This window comes from Mobula birostris, chromosome 1 (assembly GCF_030028105.1).
Source record: "Mobula birostris isolate sMobBir1 chromosome 1, sMobBir1.hap1, whole genome shotgun sequence".
Taxonomy (NCBI): Eukaryota; Metazoa; Chordata; class Chondrichthyes; order Myliobatiformes; family Myliobatidae; genus Mobula; species Mobula birostris.
In genome coordinates, this window is record NC_092370.1 from 117,517,700 (window position 1) to 117,537,659 (window position 19,960).

Sequence of the window (19,960 nt, forward strand, 5' to 3'; positions counted from 1 at the left end):
GTTAAGCTTCAGATGATGGACCACCACCCTGACATTCTCCCGTAAAGTGGCTTGACACAATTTTCAATTCATTGCTCCCTCAAGGAATACAAGCTGTTCAGACCCTAAGGCAGCAAAGCAGCCCCAAATCATGATGATCCTTCAACCGTGCTTCACAGCTGGAATGGACTGGACACTCTGGTCTTTAGAAATGCTTTGAAAGTCTTTTCCAGCTTCATGTATCTCTACAATTCTTCCTCTAAGGTCCTCTGGAAGTTGTTTTGATCCAGGCATGGTGCAAATAAACAGATCTTTCTTGATAAGAGCAGGCCCTGTCAGTATCTGACTTTTTTTTTTACAAGGCAGGGCACCTCTGCAACCCACACCCCCAATCTCATTTCACTGCTTGCCGCACCTGACTCCAGATAGCTTTTATAGAAGGCATTACTCCTGAGATCCACATACGCCTTTGAGCTTAGGCTGTGATTGTTTAAATGGTGTACTCAGTATTGACGAGATGTACAATTGTTTGTGTGTAATTGGTTTAGGCAGATTGTGTTTGTGTACTATTGTGCCCAGAGGAAGATGAGACCATATTTTATGAGTAATTAATGCAGAAAACCAGGTATTTACAAAGGGCTATCAAACTACTTCTTGGGTTCAATGTCCATTCAGAAATCTGATAGCAGAGGGGAAGAAGCTATTCCTGAATTGTTGAGTATGTTCCTTCAGGCTCCTGTACCTCCTCTCTGAAGGTAGCAAAGAGTGGAGGGCGTGCCCTGGGTAATGGGGGGGGGGGTCCTTAATGAAGGATGCCATCTTTTTGAGTCATTGCTCCTTGAAGGTGTCCTCATTGCTGAAGAGGCTAGTATCCATGATGGAGCTGACTGAGTTAATAGAACATAGAAAAGTACAGCACAGTACAGGCCCTTTGACCCACAATGTTGTGCCGACCCTCAAACCTTGCCTCCCATATAAGCCCCAACCTTAAATTCCTCCATATACCCGTCTAGTAGTCTCTTAAACTTCACTAGTGTATCAGCCTCCACCACTGACTCAGGCAGTGCATTCCATGCACCAACCACTCTCTGAGTAAAAAATCTTCCTCTAATACCCCCCTTGAACTTCCCACCCCTTACCTTAAAGCCATGTCCTCTTGTATTGAGCAGTGGTGCCCTGGGGAAGAGGCGCTGGCTATCCACTCTATCTATTCCTCTTATTATCTTGTACACCTCTATCATGTCTCCTCTCATCCTCCTTCTCTCCAAAGAGTAAAGCCCTAGCTCCCTTAATCTCTGATCATAATGCATACTCTCTAAACCAGGCAGCATCCTGGTAAATCTCCACTGTACCCTTTCCAATGCTTCCACATCCTTCCTATAGTGAGGCGACCAGAACTGGACACAATACTCCAAGTGTGGCCTAACCAGAGTTTTATAGAGCTGCATCATTACATCGCGACTCTTAAACTCTATCCCTCGACTTATGAAAGCTAACACCCCATAAGCTTTCTTAACTACCCTATCCACCTGTGAGGCAACTTTCAGGGATCTATGGACATGTAGCCCCAGATCCCTCTGCTCCTGCACACTACCAAGTATCCTGCCATTTACTTTGTACTCTGCCTTGGAGTTTGTCTTTCCAAAGTATACCACCTCACACTTCTCTGGGTTGAACTCCATCTGCCACTTCTCAGCCCACTTCTGAATCCTATCAATATCTCTCTGCAATCTTTGACAATCCTCTACACTATCTACAACACCACCAACCTTTGTGTTGTCTGCAAACTTACCAACCCACCCTTCTACCCCAACATCCGGGTTGTTAATAAAAATCACGAAACGTAGAGGTCCCAGAACAGATCCTTGTGGGACACCACTAGTCACAATCCTCCAATCTGAATGTACTCCCTCCACCATGACCCTCTGCTTTCTGCAGACAAGCCAGTTCTGAATCCACCTGGCCAAACTTCCCTGGGTCCCATGCCTTCTGACTTTCTGAATAAGCCTACCGTGTGGAACTTTGTCAAATGCCTTACTAAAATCCATATAGATCACATCCACTGCACTACCCTCATCTATATGCCTGGTCACCTCCTCAAAGAACTCTATCAGGCTTGTTAGACACGATTTGCCCTTCACAAAGCCATGCTGACTGTCCCTGATCAGACCATGGTTCTCTAAATGCCCATAAATCCTATCTCTAAGAATCTTTTCCAACAGCTTTCCCACCACAGACGTAAGGCTCACTGGTCTACAATTACCTGGACTATCCCTACTACCTTTTTTGAACAAGGGGACAACATTCGCCTCCCTCCAATCCTCCGGTACCATTCCCGTGGACAACGAGGACATAAAGATCCTAGCCAGAGGCTCAGCAATCTCTTCTCTCGCCTCGTGGAGCAACCTGGGGAATATTTCGTCAGGCCCCGGGGACTTATCCGTCCTAATGTATTTTAACAACTCCAACACCTCCTCTCCCTTAATATCAACATGCTCCAGAACATCAACCTGACTCATATTGTCCTCACCATCATCAAGTTCCCTCTCATTGGTGAATACCGAAGAGAAGTATTCATTGAGGACCTCACTCACTTCCACAGCCTCCAGGCACATCTTCCCACCTTTACCTCTAATTGGTCCTACCTTCGCTCCTGTCATCCTTTTTCCTTCACATAATTGAAGAATGCCTTGGGGTTTTCCTTTTACCCTACTTGCCAAGGCCTTCTCATGCCCCCTTCTTGCTCTTCTCAGCCCCTTCTTAAGCTCCTTTCTTGCTTCCCTATATTCCTCAGTAGACCCATCTGATTCTTGCTTCCTAAACCTCATGTATGCTCCCGCCTTCCACCTGACTAGATTTTCCACCTCACTTGTCACCCATGGTTCCGTCACCCTACCATTCTTTATCTTCCTCACTGGGACAAATTTATCCCTAACATCCTGCAAGAGATCGCTAAACATCGACCACACGTCCATAGTACATTTCCCTGCAAAAACATCATCCCAATTCACACCCGCAAGTTCTAGCCTTATAGCCTCATAATTTGCCCTTCCCCAATTAAAAATTTTCCTGTCCTCTCTGATTCTATCCTTTTCCATGATATTGCTAAAGGCCAGGGAGCGGTGGTCACTGTCCTCCAGATGCTCACCCACTGAGAGATCTGTGACATGACCCGGTTCATTACCTAGTACTAGATCTAGTATGGCATTCCCCCTGGTCGGCCTCTCCACATACTGTGACAGGAATCCGTCCTGGACACACTTAACAAACTCTGCCCCATCTAAACCCTTGGAACTAATCAGGTGCCAATCAATATTAGGGAAGTTAAAGTCACCCATGATAACAACCCTGTTATTTTTGCACCTTTCCAAAATCTGCCTCCCAATCTGCTCCTCTGTATCTCTGCTGCTACCAGGGGGCCTATAGAATACCCCCAATAGAGTAACTGCTCCCTTCCTGTTCCTGACTTCCACCCATATTGTTCACAACTTTCTGCAGCTTCTTTCAATCCTGTACTCTGTGCCCCCATACTGGATGGTGATGCAGCCAGTTAAAATGTTCTCCACAGTACATCCATAGAAATCTACGAGTGTCTTTGGTGACATACCAAATCTTCTCAAACTCTGAATGAAATAAAACTGCTAACATGCCTTCTTTGTAATTGGATTGATAAGTTGGGCCCAGGATAGATCCTCAGAGATTGACACCCTGGAACTTGAAATTGCTCACCCTTTTCCAGTTCTGATTCCTCGATGGTGACTGGTGTGCATTCCCTCGTCTTACCCTTTCTGAAGTCCACAGTCAACTCTTTGGTCTTGCTGATGCTGAGTTGCTGTGACACCACTCAACCAGCTGATCCAGCTCAGTCCTGTACACCTTTTTGTCACCATCTGAAATTCTGCCAGCAATAGTTGTCATCGGCAAATTTACAGGTGGCTTTTGAGTTGTGCCTAGCCACACAATCATGTGGATAGAGAGAGTAGAGCAGTAAGCTAAGCACATATCCCTGAGGTGTGTCAGTGTTGATCGTCACTTTGCTGATAATGTTATTTCCAATCAGCACGGACTGTGATTTCCTGGTGAGGAAATTGAGGATCCAGTTGCAGGGGGAGGTGCAGAGGCCCAGGTTTTGGAGTTTTTTGATCAGAACTGTGGGAATGATTGTCTCATGCACTTTGGTAGAAGGAATAACGGTGTAGACTATTTTCTAAATGGAGAGCGAATTCAGAAATCAGAGGTGCAAAAGTTAATTTGTAGGTTAAGTCAGTTGTAAGGAAGGCAAATACAACATTAGCATTCATTTGGAGAGGATTAGAATATAATGTTGAGTCTTTAGAAGACGTTGGTCAGACCAGATATGGAGTATTATGAGGAGGTTTGGGCCCTTTATCTAAGAAAGGATATGCTGGCATTGGAGAGGGTCCAGAGGAGTTTCATGAGAATTATCCTGGGAATGAAAGGGTTAATGTGTGAGCAGTGTTTGATGGCTCTGAGCCTGTACTCACTGGAGTTCAAATGAATGAAAGGGGATCTCATTGAAGCCTACTGAATATTGAAAGATCTGGGTAGAGTGGACATAGAGGGGATGTTTTCTATAGCAGAAGAATCTCTGACCAGAAGGCACAGTCTCAGAATAGAAGGACGTTCCTTTAGAACAGAAATATAGAGGAATTTCTTTAGTCAGATGGTAATAAATCTGTGGAATTCATTGATACAGAAGGCTGGGGAGGCCAAGTCATTTTTAAAATGGAGGTTGATTAGTAACGGCGTCAAAGGTTATTGGGGAGAAGGCAGGAGAATGGATTTGATAGCAGAACAGACTAGATAACCTAATTCTACTCCTATGTCTTATGGTATAGTGTTAGCAACAGTGTGTTTGCAGACTTCATTTGATTTTTAGTATTATCATTTAAGCTTTTTTTAAAAAAAATGCTTCGTTCATTCACAGATAAAGTATATTAGCACAAATTAATGTGCGTTCTGAAAATGTCTCATCACTTTGAGAGCTGAATGAGTTGCTCCATTGGCAACATTTCTTGTTTTTTTCAATTGAAGAATTGCTCAACAGGTGAGGGAGATATATTTTAGGTCAAAAACCTGCTCTGCTAACGTACCCCTAAAAAAAGGTAAATGAAAATCAAGAAATTGCTGATTCTAAAATTCTGAAATAAAACACAAAATGCTGGAAATATTCAGCAGGTCAGACGGCATCTGTGGAGAGAAAAAAATAGTTATCATTTCAGGATAAAGAGCTTCGTCAGAACTGAAACATTAATTTTCTTTTCTCTCTCCACATATGCTGTCTGACCCGCTAAGAGTTTACATCATTTTTTATTTTTATTTCCAATTTCTGGCACCCATAGAATTTTATTTTTGTAATTACAATTGTAACATAAGAACTTAAAGGTGACTTTCATCTGAGTACAATTGTGGTTCCAATGATATTCCTCACTCGAGAGGCATGATGAGCCTCAGTTTTATGCATGGCTAAATCTTTCATGTGTCCTTCATACCTGAAGCATAGGAGATGTTGGCTCTGAACAGCTCTTTAACTCAGCTCTAAATGTAATGGTTGGTAGCATGATATGCTGATATTGGTGGGGATTAATTTGAGTGAAAACAATGCTCATGTCTCATTGAGAGCATTTCTTTTTTGCACTTCCCTCTCTCCTCAGTGTTATCCAGAAACAATCTGTCCCACCTGCGAACAACTAGGTTAAGAAATACCGCTGGAGGGTTTCGGCCTGAAGCGTCGACTGTACTCTTTTCCATAAATGCTGCCTGGTCTGCAGAGTTCCTCTGGCATTTTGTGTGTGCTGCATGGATTTCTAGCATCTGCAGATTCTCTCATGCTTGTAACTAAGTTAAGATTCCATGTTTCATGATTTTATATTGCAGTTGTACAAGTTGTTGATGAGACTGCATATGGAATATTATGTTCCGTTTTGGTCACCCTGCTATGGGAATGATGCAATTAAACAGTTTATATAAAAAAAAATTAAAAAATGTGCAGAGGACATTTGCAAGGATGTTACTAGGATTCAAAGGACTGATATTATGGAAGGGGATTGAACAGGCTAGAGAATGTGGGGTGATCTTATAGAGGTGTATAAAATCATGAAGGGTATAGATAAGGTGAATGTACACATTTTTTCCCAGGCCTGGGGAATTGAGAACTGGAGGACAGAGGGTTAAGGTAAGGGAGGAAGGATTTAACCTGAAGGGCAACTTTTCCCACTCAGAGTGGTCAGTATATGGAATGAGCTATTAGAGGAAGTGGTTGAGGCAGGTAGATTAACAACTTTTAAAGGACATTTGGACATGTACTTCAATAGGAAATGTTTAGATCGATATGGAACTAGCATGGATGGGAATTTTGGTCAGCTTGGACCAATTGACTTTTTGATTCTATGACCAAGACACTAGTTGGAGTGGGAATCCAATCTTACATTTGTGGGAATCTGCTGCTATCAGAATAGCCCATCTCCTTGTGGTTTAATAACTGTTCTGCCTTTATTTAACTTTTCAGGAAGTGGAATGAAAATGAAAAGAAACAGCTCTATTTCTGAAGACATTGAGTTTACTTTCACCCCACTGGTGGTACTAAAATTTGCCAAAGAAACACAAAATGAGACGATAGAATGGCTCATGCAAAGGATCAAAGAGAGAAAATACCTGGGTGGTGAGTATAACGTACATATGTAACATATAATGCTGTCTGAAGCAATAAGGTTGATAATAATCATTATGCATATTGAACCTTTAATCTAGAAAGGGAAGGTAGAATGAGAGAAGGTTGTAAGAAACAAAGCATAGACAGCAAACACTACTAGAAATATAGGAAAAGGTGAGTTAAGTTTAATAAATATCCCTTAGGGATGAAGATTTTAAAAATGTATTTAGAAATAATTAGCAGGATGTTTTAACATTACAGTTAACAAACAGGTTGATATAGTTTATTTTGGTCTTTCAGACAGTCTTTAAGATGCCACAAAAATTAGTAACCAAAACTAAAAGTCATGCTGTTGGGGATAAAATACTAGCAGATAAAAACAGTATAAAGAAAATGAGTGCTCCTTAGATTAGGAGGCATGACTGGTGGGGTACAGGAGGGGGTGATGATGAGTTTCCCTGTTCTTGCAAGAGCCTTCAACTTACTATGGTAAAATTACTAAGATTTTAAAGTTGTGCATTTTAAGTTCCTGCATTTATAACACCCATTCAGTCTAGCATGGACAGCATCAGCATTATGTTAGTACCTCTCACTTGGACTTTGTGATCATCTGAAATAACGTCAGTACATTGTACCTATTGTAACCAGTAAAGACTTGCAAGTTGTATCGTGACTGGTTGACCATCAGCTGTCTAATGATGAAGAATTTGTCCTTTTATTTCAAAGGAACCAATTTGAATATTAGACCCTTGGACGACCAAGCTGAGAAAACTCGTGTGTATCTTATTGGAGCGTCTTGGAGAAGATTATTGGTGGGAGCCGAAGCCTTGAGTTTAGTTAAGGAGTATCAGGATGGATCAATGAGAGCCTTTTCTTACCAAAACAAAGAAAACTACAAATACTTCTCATGTAAGTTGTCATTTAAAAAGATCTTTAGCAGCATATGGTTTGGAAATTATAGAAGTTATCTATAAAGGAATTGAGCCAGTGCTGCTGGGCTTGGGTAGTTACAGAATTCTAGTGCTAATACCTCAATTGGCATTTGGGGTCTTCCCAGCATGGTAATATCTCAATTTAGAGTAAAACTCTCATTCTGATTTTCAGTTTCCTCTACAGAAATAGAGGTTTAAAATCCAAAGTAAATTTATTATCAAAGTGTGTGTGTGTGTTATATATATATATATATATCACCATATACAACTCTAAGATTCATTTTCTTGCTAGCATAAACAGTAAATCTAAGAAACACAGTAGAATCAATGAAGGACCATACCCATGGAATGGAAAACAACCAATGTGTAAACGACATCAAACTGCAAATACAAAAGAGAAAAAATAATAGTAAATAAGCAGTAAATATCAAGAACATGAGATGAAGCGAGTCCATTGGTTGTGGGACAAGATCAGTGATGGGGGAGTGAAGTCTTTAGCAGCCATTAGAAAACAATGATGTATCTGCAGTCTCTCAATGATGATTTCTTGCATATCCCAGTTATTTATATATGTCTGAATTTTTTGTGCCCAATCTCTGAAAGTTTCTCCATAATTGGCCTTGTATTCCCCCCTTTTTCCTGAATGATGCATTTTAAGACCTACTTCCTTAATATTTCAATTGCCTATCCTAGCATATTTGGCTTTGTTTTAAACCTTGTTTGTTAGGTTATTTTGAAGGACCTTATGAAATTAAATCATGGCAAAGGCAATGTGTAAACACAGATTTGTTTTTTTTTCAGATGACAGCTATGATTTTCTAACAATGGCAGAGCGACAGTACATTATTAAACGCGAATTAGAAAATCTGAGGGCGATAAATGAAACAATGGTTCCTGGTCACCCACAGGCAAAGTTGTATCCTGGGAAATCGATCAGTAAGTTACTTCAGTTTAGGGTTTTCAAGAGTTGGTCACTTGGGAACAGGAAAATGGGGAAGATGTATACAAACATTTGTAATATAGCAAAACTGTACAATGTATCCATGTTCTCCCTTGTGATTTTCAACCATTGTATTGAATCTCCTCTGATCCAGTGAATTGAATTCGGATTTATGTAACCACCTTTGGCTTCAAGGTTCAAAGTGCATTTATTATTGAAGTATGTATACCATATACAATCTTGAGATTCATCTTCTTACAGGCAGCCACGGAACAAGGAAACCGAATAGAACCCACTGGAAAAAGAACCCCACAGAACAAAGGCCATCAAACACCCAGCGTACAAAAAAAAAGAAAAAAATTGTGCAAACAATAAAAATGTAAACAAATAACATGAATGGCTGCAAGTCACAGTCACGGAGCTAGTTCAGTGCTGTAGCTGGTCCAGGAGCCCAATGGCTGAGGTCACAGTCACAGAGCCAGTTCAGTGCTGTAGCTGGTCCAGGAGTCCAGTGGCTGCAGGTCACAGTCACAGAGCCAGTTCAGTGCTGTAGCTGGTCCAGGAGCCCAGTGGCTGCAGGTCACAGTCATGGAGCCAGTTCAGTGCTGTAGCTGGTCCAGGAGCCCAGTGGCTGCAGGTCACAGTCACGGAGCCAGTTCAGTGCTGTAGCCGGTCCAGGAGCCCAGTGGCTGCAGGTCACAGTCACAGAGCTAGTTCAGTGCCGAGGCAATTAAAGCCTCTCAGAGTAGTGAGCTGAACACCCGTTCATCCTTTGCTTTCCGCCTCAACACCTTAATCTTCTTAATCTGGTTTGATGCTTAAATCAGCTAAACATTGGTTTGTTTGCCACTCCCAGGCATGGGCCCCACAGCTTTGATCAAACCTGAAGTTTTAATCTCTCCCCAAGTGCGCTCCAGCAATGGTTGCCGCAGCCATACCTGCATCCTCTAGAGTCCAGTTCACTGAATCCTTCAGGGTACTGCAAAAGTGCCAGGACAATACAGAAGATTCAAAAGCACAACTTCCAAAGAGAAATTGAAGGCTGTGGTAGCAGTGATCATAGTCCAGAAAAACTATTATTAGAATAGTTGGTAGATTTGTTTCCTGCCGCAAAATGTCATCGTGTCTCGCCAGCACCATTTCTGAGGAATTACCAATGAATGACGTTTGGAGATGACATAAAGCAGTGGTTCCTGAAGAGCAGTTTGTTGGCATCCAACCAACAAAGTGACAAATCACACAACTCATCTGTTCTGTGAAAAAAACAAAAGCTTTGCTGCTGTTTGCTCTTGATAAGTTCGCTAAGTTCAGTTCCTGCAAACTTACTGATATATTTCCAGGCACTGTATGAGCTCCAATTTTACTGCTTGAAGATTAGTCAGTCTATTATAAGCAGAATTCCTTACAGCAAAGGTAAGTAATAACTTCAGATAAGGGTATGGTGGTAGTCAAACAGTTTGTTTACTTTGCAGTCAGAGCTCAGTGGGTGTGTGTTCAAACCCTATTCCAGAGATTTGATACAATAGTTAAGATTGGAGGTTTAGAGACAGTTGTAATTTCAAAAGGTTCAGCTTTAAGTACACACACTGTCTGCTCTCAGTAGTGGACATAAACATTTACATGACACTATTTTGAGGACTAGCCTCAATTAGGTGTCCTGCTCAATGTTTTTTTTCACTCTTACAGTAGTTTTCTTTAAAAAAACACTAATCACTATCAAGCAGCTAGAACTTTGCACAAATTAGCTGCTATGGTGTATTTCCTACAAAACAAAATGAGTACACTTCAAAAGTATGTTAGCTGTGAAACGCCCTGCAGATCAGTGGAGGTCTGGATTATTTTTCCCTCATCCAAGGTTTATGTATTTGCATAATTTTTGCACATTGAGTCTTGTACGATGAAAATTTGCAAAGGAATTGATTATGCATTAAGAACAACTTCTGTTTTATCCAGTTCGCCGGTTACAAACCAGTGGACTACTACTTAACATCTATCCACTACATAACAAGGAAGAATTGAAAAGGCTGGGCTCCATCTGGTATAAACGCGTACACGTTGCCTTGCAGCCAATCAGTAAGTCGATAAATCTGATAAATGATTAAAGCCATATTGCATTTTGTAATAAGTACTCAGCCTGATGGTATCAGTGGTACAGCCAGATGAGTATTTGTTCCTTAGGTCAGACAGTCCATTTTCACAATATGTTGTAACAGCTGATTTGTTACCCCAGATTTCTGGCCAGGGACTATTGTGGTCTGCTAATGGGCAGTCTTTTTCGTAATGTGCATAGAACAGAACCACATTTTCCTGTCAGAATAAAGATCACATTAGTTCTTGAAACTGCTGTGCTATAAGTAATCAGGACCGATTCTTCATCAGATTTCAAGTGCTGTCCGATTCTGTGCATCCACCTTAGTAGTACTGCATTGTTGACGCACATAATTTTACTCAATTTGTGACATTTTTCTTTAGGAAATGATCTGTTTTACTAGGAGATTACAGTAATTGTGGTTGTGACCTCTGTTTATCGTGGCCCACAAAATCATTTGCTGCATTGCTGGCTTCTTGAAAGTTTAATCTGATTTGTATTAATCCTCTCTTCCCTTAAAATTTCCTCCTCTAAATATTTATCTAACCATCTTATGGAGCTACTAATCAAGATCAATCTGTGTAAATATGAATCTCCTCTTCCTAGCCTCTGAGATCAGTTTGCATCACATGAATCCATTTCAACTATGGTATTTTTTTGCCATTCATTTCAAAACACATGGCATCGTAATCTACTGCAACTATTGCTACAGTATTCAAAGCAGTCAACAGCCTTTGCTGTTATCACTATAGAGACTGTGACTAAATCAGAATCGGGTTTATTATCACTGCTGTATGTTGTGAGAATTGTTGTTTTGCCGCAGCCATACAGTGTAAGACATAAAAATTACTCAAGTTACAAAAATAAATAATGCTAAAGAGGAATAATGAGATGCTGTTCATGGACCATTCAGGAATCTGATAGTGGAGGGGAAGAAACTCTTCGAAAAATGTTGAATTTGGGTCTTGGGCTCCTGTACCAGCTCCCCGATGGTAGTAATTGAGAAGGGGGGAATGTCCTGGAGGGTCCTTAATGATGAATCCCACCTTCTTGTAGCACCACCTCTTGAAAATGTACTCAAGGAAGAGGTTGCGCCTATGGTGGTACTGGCTGAGTTTACGATCCTCTGCAGCCTCTTTCGATCCTGTGCATTGAAGCCTTGGTACCGGGTAGTGACGCAACTAGTCAGAAATCTCTCCACCATATATCTAGCGATATTTCTAAGAGTCTTTGGTAACGTACCAAATCTTTTGAAGCTCCTAATGAAGTAAAGCCACTGGTGTTTGCGTCAATGTAGTGGGCCCAAGATAGATCTTGCAAAGACGTTGACACCCAGGAACTTGGAGCTTCCAATCCCTCAGTGAGGATTGGTATGTGTTCTCCCAACTCCCCCTTTCTGAAGTCTATTATCAATTCCTTGGTCTTGCCCACGTTCATTATGAAGTTGTTATGATACCACTCAATTGATCTAATTGTGGGCCAGCAGCCTGCACCCTGTTGATTTGTTTCAAAACTAGTTGACACTTTGTACGAGGGGTGACTGATAAGTTGGTGGCCTAAGGTAGAAGGAGTCAATTTTAGAAAACCTAGCATATTTATTTTTCAACTGTTACGTACCCCGTAACTGGGTTGCCAAACCAGCAGAAATGGACCACTAGTTGGAGTCTGGATTACTGGAAGCTAATAAAGTTTTATTAAAGAAATAAGTAACACAGTACTCTAATCGTAAGGATATAAATGCAACAGGTTAGCAATGATAAAACACATGTACACAGAACTAGGGTAATAGGAATCAACCAAACTCTATCGCAGTCTAGGGGTAAAATGATCAGTCTCAAGTGACACAGAGTTCAGTTCAGCTTAGTACAGTTCGCAGTTATCGCTGTTGTGCTGTTGGGGAGAGAGAGAGAGAAATGCAAATTAGATTCAGCAGACCTTTGAAGTTCACAGGTGGTTTCGGGCGGACCCTTTTATGTCTTCTGTGGTCACCGACTGTGACCCCTCTGTTCCAGATACGACCTTTCTTCTGCGGTGAACCCGGCACCCAGGCAGGGGCGGACACACACACCAGGTTCCCACCGATCGTACCCTTTTCACCCTGTGCGTCTATGGTTGGTTCCCACGAACCAGACCTCCAACTCCCACCAACTTGTGGGGGCACACCGCTCTTCCAGGGTCTCGTTATCTCGTGATCTTGTGGTGTGTCGTGCCTTAGCGAACCTGTTCTTTTTATCCCCCTGCTGGGGTATTGCCTGTCCATCAAACTTCAAACAGTTCAGGTTCAAAGCAACCGGTCTGTCAATATTCTGAACTGTGTTTCTTCTCTGTTATCCCTCTCTACTCTCTCATTAACATTTTGAACGTTCCTCCATTGTCTCCCTTATCTCTTTCTCATTAGCATCAATCTTCTGATAACTTGGTTTGTCGTCACACAACATAGTCCCCTCCTACATTTACATCCTTAGTCCAGCGGTCATGGAGCATACAGATCCCTTCTTTGTAGAAGTGGTCCACAGCAGGGGCGATTGATAAGTTCATGAGCTAAGGTAGAAGGAGATGAGTTATACAGCTCTCGTTGCATGCACGTGTCAACTCTTTGAGTGATTGTGCAGAAAGTTTGAAGTTAATAACTCATCTCCTTGTACCTTAGGCCACGAACTTGACAATCACCGCTGCTGTGGACCACTTCTGGAGGTCCAAGACGCCAGCTTCTACAAAGAAGGGATCCGTATGCTCCACGACCGCTGGACTAAGTGTGTAAATGTAGGAAAAATAAATGTACTAGGTTTTCTAAAATTGACTCCTACCTTAGACCACGAACGTATCAATCACCCCTCGTATTTCATTAAGTTTTATTATTGAAGACTGGTTGGTTCTTGCTTCCTGCTGTCCCTATTCCATAATCACTGAAAGATGTCCTGTGTGTGATAGTGCCCTAACAATCACCATGAGGCTGTCCTTGCATGTCTTCATTCCTCCTTGTTGTATATAATTGGGATCACTGTTTATCGCCCTGGGTTAACTACCTGGAGTTGATCAATGAAAGATTCTCAACTAGAAGTGGCCTCTCCATCATTCCATGTGTTTACCAGCAGCATTCAGCTTGCATAAGAGTTGGAGCAGCAGAAGTGAGTGTAAATACTATTACTAGGAAGGAGCTGCTTGGGAAGCTGAATGGTCTGAAGGTGGATAAGTCAAATGGACTGGATGGATGACACACCAGGGTTCTGAAAGAGCTTGCTTGGATCTTTAGAAGGCTTTTGACAAGGTGCCGCACATGAAGCTGATAAACAAGATAAGAACCCATGATATTACAGGGAAGATAGTAACATGGAGAGAATTTTGGCTGATTGGCAGAAGGCAACGAGTGGGAATAAAGGGAGCCTTTTTGGTTGGTTGCTGGTGACTGGTGGTGTTCCCCAAGGGCCGGTGTTGGGTCCTCTACTTTTCACCTTCTATGTCAGTGATCTGGATAACAGAATTGTTTGCTTTGTGACCAAGTTCGTGGATGATGCAGAGGTAGGTGGAGGGACAGGTAGTGTTGAGGAAGCAGAAAGTCTGCAGAAGGACTTGGAGAGATTGGGAGAATGGACAAAGAAGTGTCAGGTGGAATAGAGCATAGGGGATACAGATTCACTAACCTCATTATAAAGCAAATGGCAATTTGCTTAAAATTGAAGTGCAAGGAAAGGTAGCAAGTGCTGACTATAATACACACAATGCACTGGAAGAGCTCAGCAGGTCAGGCAGCATCTATGGCTGGGAATAAACAGTCCATGTTTCGGGCTGAAACCCTTTCAGGATTCATGAAGTTGTCTCTGCCTGAAACATCGACTGTTTATTCCCACCTGTTGATGCTGCCTGACCTGCTGAGCTCCTCTAGCACTTTGTGTGTATTGCTCTAGATTTCCAGCATCTACAGTACCTCTTCTGTCAAGTGATTGAACTGACAGTGGGAGAGCATTCAGATAACGTCTATATCTATCAAGTTGGTCATGAAAAATGAAAGATGAGCAATAAATTTATGTTCTGAAAATTGAGAAGGCTAGTTTTAATGTTATGTATGTACGTACAGCGTACAGAAGGCTACAATATATCATTTCTGGTCACAATGAAGTAAAATCACAAAGTACTTGATAAGTATGTTCTGGGAAAGAGATTATTCAGGGAAAGTGTAGGATCATTAGGGACCAGGAAATTGACTGTGAGTAAGCCCCAGGATGTAGGTCTTTAAATGAATATTTCTTCTGAATTCACTAAAAAGAAAGGACATTGTTGAAGAACTCAGGGTGGTGAATATAAATCCATTTTCCTCAGATCAGAAAAAATGAAAAGGGTTTTATGAACTCCACTAATGTCCGTATAGTTCTTGCTAATTTGACAGTAGTAAATACTAAAGGTATTGTCACCTTTTTGAAATAAAGATTAAGTATTGAACATAGTCCTGGTGATGTAATCCAAAAAGTTGATTATATTCTGTAGTCAGGTTAAAGCAAAAGTAAACGTATATTTTTAAAAAATGATCTTTATTAAAGTATTAAAGCATTTCTTATTTAAAATGTATTTATTTTGGATTATTTTAATAGATTTTGGTTTAGGGAGGGGATTTGCCTTGGGGAGGGAATTGTCAGTGTGGATTGTGTTGCTTGAGGTCTTTTTGATATTTGTGACCTACTCCAGATCACAAAGGCTGCAGATTGGAAGCAATACATAAAATAGTATAACACAGCAACAGGGCCTTTGGCTTATGATGTTTGTTCTGAACATGATGCCAAATTAATCTAATATCTTCTGCCTTTACATGATCTGTATCCCTCCTTCCCCCACGTGTCTGTCTAAAAGCCTCTTAAGCATCACTATCGTGTTTGTTTGTACCTCGTCACCTCCCCCCGCCCCCCCCCCCCCCCCCCCACCAACAGCACGTTCCAGGCCCCCACAACTCTCTCAGGTAAAAAACAATCTTGCTCCACTCATCTCCTTTCCCATCTCACTTTAAATGCATGTCCTCAAGTATTTGAATTTTCACCCGATGTATGCTTCTCATAATTTTATAAACTTTTGAGGTCTTGCCTCAGATTTGCTGCACTGCCAATCCTGTGATTAGTGCAGAGGATAAGTGGGGGCAATGGGTCAATAGGGATACAATCTTGCTCATTACTGTTAATAGGTCAGTCACACTGTGAATTGCTCTTCATAATTTTTGCAGACCCTGATATTTTCTTTGTTCAGATATGATTGCTTTACAAATAAGCTTGCAAAGCACATTTGTTTCTCTTATAACCATTCTGTCATGTCACTGAATAAACAATGTGCTTTAATTTTAAAGCTTCCTTTCATTTGTTCATGGGGAATGTGAGCAGACAAATGTTTGTGTCTCTGCCCGGGAGAGTCAGATTTTAAATATAATTAGGAAATATGAACTGGCTCATGTTATTTTGATGCCTATTGTTTGAACTTGGCAGGGTGACAGGTCACATTGGTTTAGCCATCTTCATGAGGAACTGCAGAGCTGTCATACCAATGGAAATAAAGTACTGAAAGTTTTTTTTTAAAGTAATCGTGAGGCTTACGCAGAGGCTGCAAAGGAATGTAGAGTGTTTAAGAACAGAAAATAGCAATGGAGTACAGTTTATGGTTGTGAAATTATCCCTGTAGTCGGGTAAAATAGTGTGCACGTCTGGTAACTAATGTTTGGACGCTTTCATTCACTTCTTAGAATATTGTTCACTTGCAGAGATGGCCATCAGGATGAGGGCTGTGGGTGTGTTTTAACCCCCATTCTCAGGAAACCTGTTCACTGTGACCGTTTGTGGGTGATCCAATCTGGAGTTGCAGATGAAATGGAAGGTGGCTTGGGTGATTGCTGTAGACAGGAGTGTTATATGAGACACAATGTTACATACAGCAGAACTGAATGCACTTCACACATGCAGACCAGATGCTTTCCTGCCATTAAGATGGAGTGTTCCTTCCACATTCCCCACTTCTGTTTCAGCTTGGCTATCCACTCCAGCTAGTTCTTGCCACATAGCCTGTTTTTTCTGAATCAGATTTTCAGCACCCTCAGAAGCAGAGAATGGGTCAAACTTGTCATCTTTTATTTCAAACATGTACTTTATTAATAAATACAATATCTGCATATCTTTCTCTACGTTCGTTGCACCATCAATTCAATATATTCTCTTGTCTGGATCATTTTGAAAGATCATTTCAGAAGTTGGCAGTGATTTGAAGAGCTACATGGTGGGCAGTGAAAAAGAAGTGTTTGTTCCCTGGTGAGCAAATTTACTTTGAAGTTGGCTTCCTAATGTAGCCCAAAGTAGAATGTAAACTCATCACGCTGCATACAAGCATCATTCTAATTACATCTACATCTTTCTATTTATTTCTTTCCATTTCCAGCTTCTCTTTGAAAGCATCTATAAAAATGTCAAGTCTGTTACCACAGTGTGTTAATTATTCTGTGCTCACAAGTTGCACATTTTCACCACCCTTTAGCGAATCCTGAAAACGTCTGGAAATGCCCAGCAGTTTGGGCAGCATCAGTGAAGAGAGAAGGGAATGTCATTTTAGGCTTTTAACCTTTTAGAAATGAAACACATTTATAAATTGGAAAATGTTGGAAAAATGAGTGATCTGTGGTAGGTTGGGAAGAGCAGGGGATATTTGAATGATGGTGATGCTGGCTTCCAAGAATTAAATTATTTTCTATCTGCTTTGGTGTTTATTTTGTGTTTAACACTGAGCATCATATAACACTACCTCATTATTCCTCTTTTGCACTATTTATTGTGACTTATGGTAATTTTTGTGTCTTGCACTGTACTGCTGCAGCAAAACAAATTTCGTGAGATGCATCAGTGATACTAAATCTGATTCTGATGTTCCACCTTAGTTTTGATCTTGTGGAAAGAACTCTTTCTATAACATCAAACCTCTTCAAAGCTTGATGATCTCAATAAGGTTGCCTCTGAGAGAATTGGTCCCTAGCCTGTGTAACTCTTCCTGAATTTAAGCTACTCATTAAAATTACTTACTGAATTGCCTATATTTGATTGTAGGGGATGTAAACTTGCTAATTGCACAATGCAAGATTACACATCACATAGCTCATATCCCATAGGTAACAACATTCTAGATGACTATGGGAAAGCCAGTATTAATTTCCTGTCCCTAACTGCCTTTAAGAAGATTGTGGTGAGCTGCCATCTTGACTTGTTATAATCTCTCCCCTGAAGGTTCTTTCATTGTGCTGTTAGGTCAGAAATTCCAGGATTTAGTCTAAGTGAGAATGAAAGATCGGAGGTATGATTTGTGATGTGAAGCAGAACCTATAGGTACAGGTGTTGAAATGTGCCCTCTACCCTTGTCCTTTTAGGTACATTATAACATCAGTTTGGTAGCTGCTGTTGAAGCCAAATCTTCTGAAATAATCTCCAAAATCAGACGTTGTGATACTATTTGTGCTACCGTGCACACCTTCCATACTTTGCACTGTATTGCATTTCCCGAAAAGCTGGAATAAATGTGGGTGCCACAGGATGCAGGTGGTCACTCTGCTATCTCGCAGCCTCAGAGACCCATATTCAGTCACAAGCTCCTGGTGCCTTCTGTGTGAAGTTTGCATGTTCCCCCTGTGACCACATGGGTTTCCACTTGGTGTTTCGATTTCCTCTCATATTCTAAAGATGCGCAAGTCAGTGGATTAATTAGCTACTGTAGACTGCCCCAGGTGAATAGTAGAATAAAATGGTATGAGTGTAAATAAGTGTTTGATGGGCTGGAGAGTCCGTTTCTGTGCTGTATAGTTCTAATTCAACTCTCATAATGTCAGTTGAAAACTGTAGAATACTGTGCAGTTAGTGAGATTTCACATTGTCACTGTAAATTGTTTATCTTTTACTGCATTCTGATTTGTGCAGTACAAGAGAAATAAATAGTTTGGAAATTTGCCCATTTGCTTGTACTGTGCACCTGAACCTGGATTTTATTCACTGATTTTTAAATCAATCTTTGAGTTTGATCACAATTGCCTCTGGTTTTAATGTTAGGCCATTCTTTATCTTTAAAAAATGCAGAGGCTGGAAATCTGAAATAAAAATAGCAACTGCTGGAAATAATTAGCAGTTTAAGCAGTATTAACTGTTCCATTTCTTTCTTCATTGTAGATGAAATCAAGAAATATTTTGGACAGAATATTGCACTCTATTTTGCTTTTCTGGAGTATTTCACCATTGCTTTATTTCCCATGGCTATAATTGGTGTGCCTTACTATTTCTTTGCTTGGGAAGATTATGATAAGTATATAGTGTTTGCCACCTTTAACCTCCTGTGGTCAACCATCGTCCTGGAAGTTTGGAAACGTTGGTGTGCTAAACTTTCCTACCAGTGGGGGACACTGTTGATGAAGAGACAGTTTGAAGAGCCTCGGCCTGGTTTTCATGGAATATTGGGACTTAACCCAGCAACTGGCAGAGAAGAGCCCACGTACCCTACTTACAAGAGGCAGTTGCGCATCTACCTTATTTCTATGCCCTTTGTCTGTGTGAGCCTTTACTTCTGCCTTCTTGTTATGATGGTCTACTTTCAGATGGAGGATTTTGTAATAGCTTATGATAAAGAGGCCCAATCATTCTTTAGCTCCATCTTGTTGTACTGTCCTAGTATAATTTATGCTGTAGTGATTGAAGTCATGAATCGCATCTACAAGTATGCTGCTGAATGGTTAACTTCTTGGGGTAAGTCACACTCATTTCAATGGCCAACTTGCGTCACTTGTAGTTTTCTTGCACTTTTTATCGAAAGCTTTCTCATTAATTGAACTGGTCAATGCTATTTAAAGTGGTTTAAAGAAAGAACTGACAAGATGTGACATTTTGTTTTAGCAAGTTAATCTTTTCCATGCTGTTTGAATGGATTACAGAAACACATTTTCAATTACACATGAAGGAAAAAGGAACTTTGCAGGCCTACAGCAGTTAGGTTATTTGGTATTTCTTTCAAAAGGTTGGTTCAGGCACCAGTTATTCCTCTTGACATCTGTTTCTCAGAATGACAGCTAATGTGAAGGTGACAAGATGCTGGGAAAGCATTTCACTTTTATCTCCCTCTTTACCTATTTTAGTTTGCTCACTTGCCCATTATACTTTTGGGTTGGGGAGAGAAAAGTATTCTTAAAAATATTGGAGAAGTGATCAGCAATCGGTGTGACTCTGAGCCAGTCAGCTCACTGTGGTACCAGGTACAGCATATTGAAATATTTGTGAAAATGAAAATAATTGCTGAAGATAAACTTGATCACAAATTACAGGAGGAGGCAAATCATCATTGGATCTGTGTAATGACAA

At 40.9% G+C, this 19,960-nt stretch overlaps 1 protein-coding gene across 2 annotated transcripts in view; it reads left to right on the forward strand.

Moving 5' to 3' along the window:
* Positions 1 to 19,960, forward strand: part of ano10a (anoctamin 10a) — a 55,788-nt gene that overhangs the window by 9,150 nt on the left and 26,678 nt on the right. For both annotated transcript variants that reach the window (XM_072260928.1, XM_072260935.1), the window contains exons 2-6: positions 6,509 to 6,661; positions 7,379 to 7,561; positions 8,386 to 8,520; positions 10,478 to 10,597; positions 18,782 to 19,351. In XM_072260928.1, the coding sequence (XP_072117029.1) occupies positions 6,517 to 6,661; positions 7,379 to 7,561; positions 8,386 to 8,520; positions 10,478 to 10,597; positions 18,782 to 19,351 (1,153 nt within the window). In that variant the 5' untranslated portion in view covers positions 6,509 to 6,516. The remainder of the gene's footprint in view (positions 1 to 6,508; positions 6,662 to 7,378; positions 7,562 to 8,385; positions 8,521 to 10,477; positions 10,598 to 18,781; positions 19,352 to 19,960) is intronic.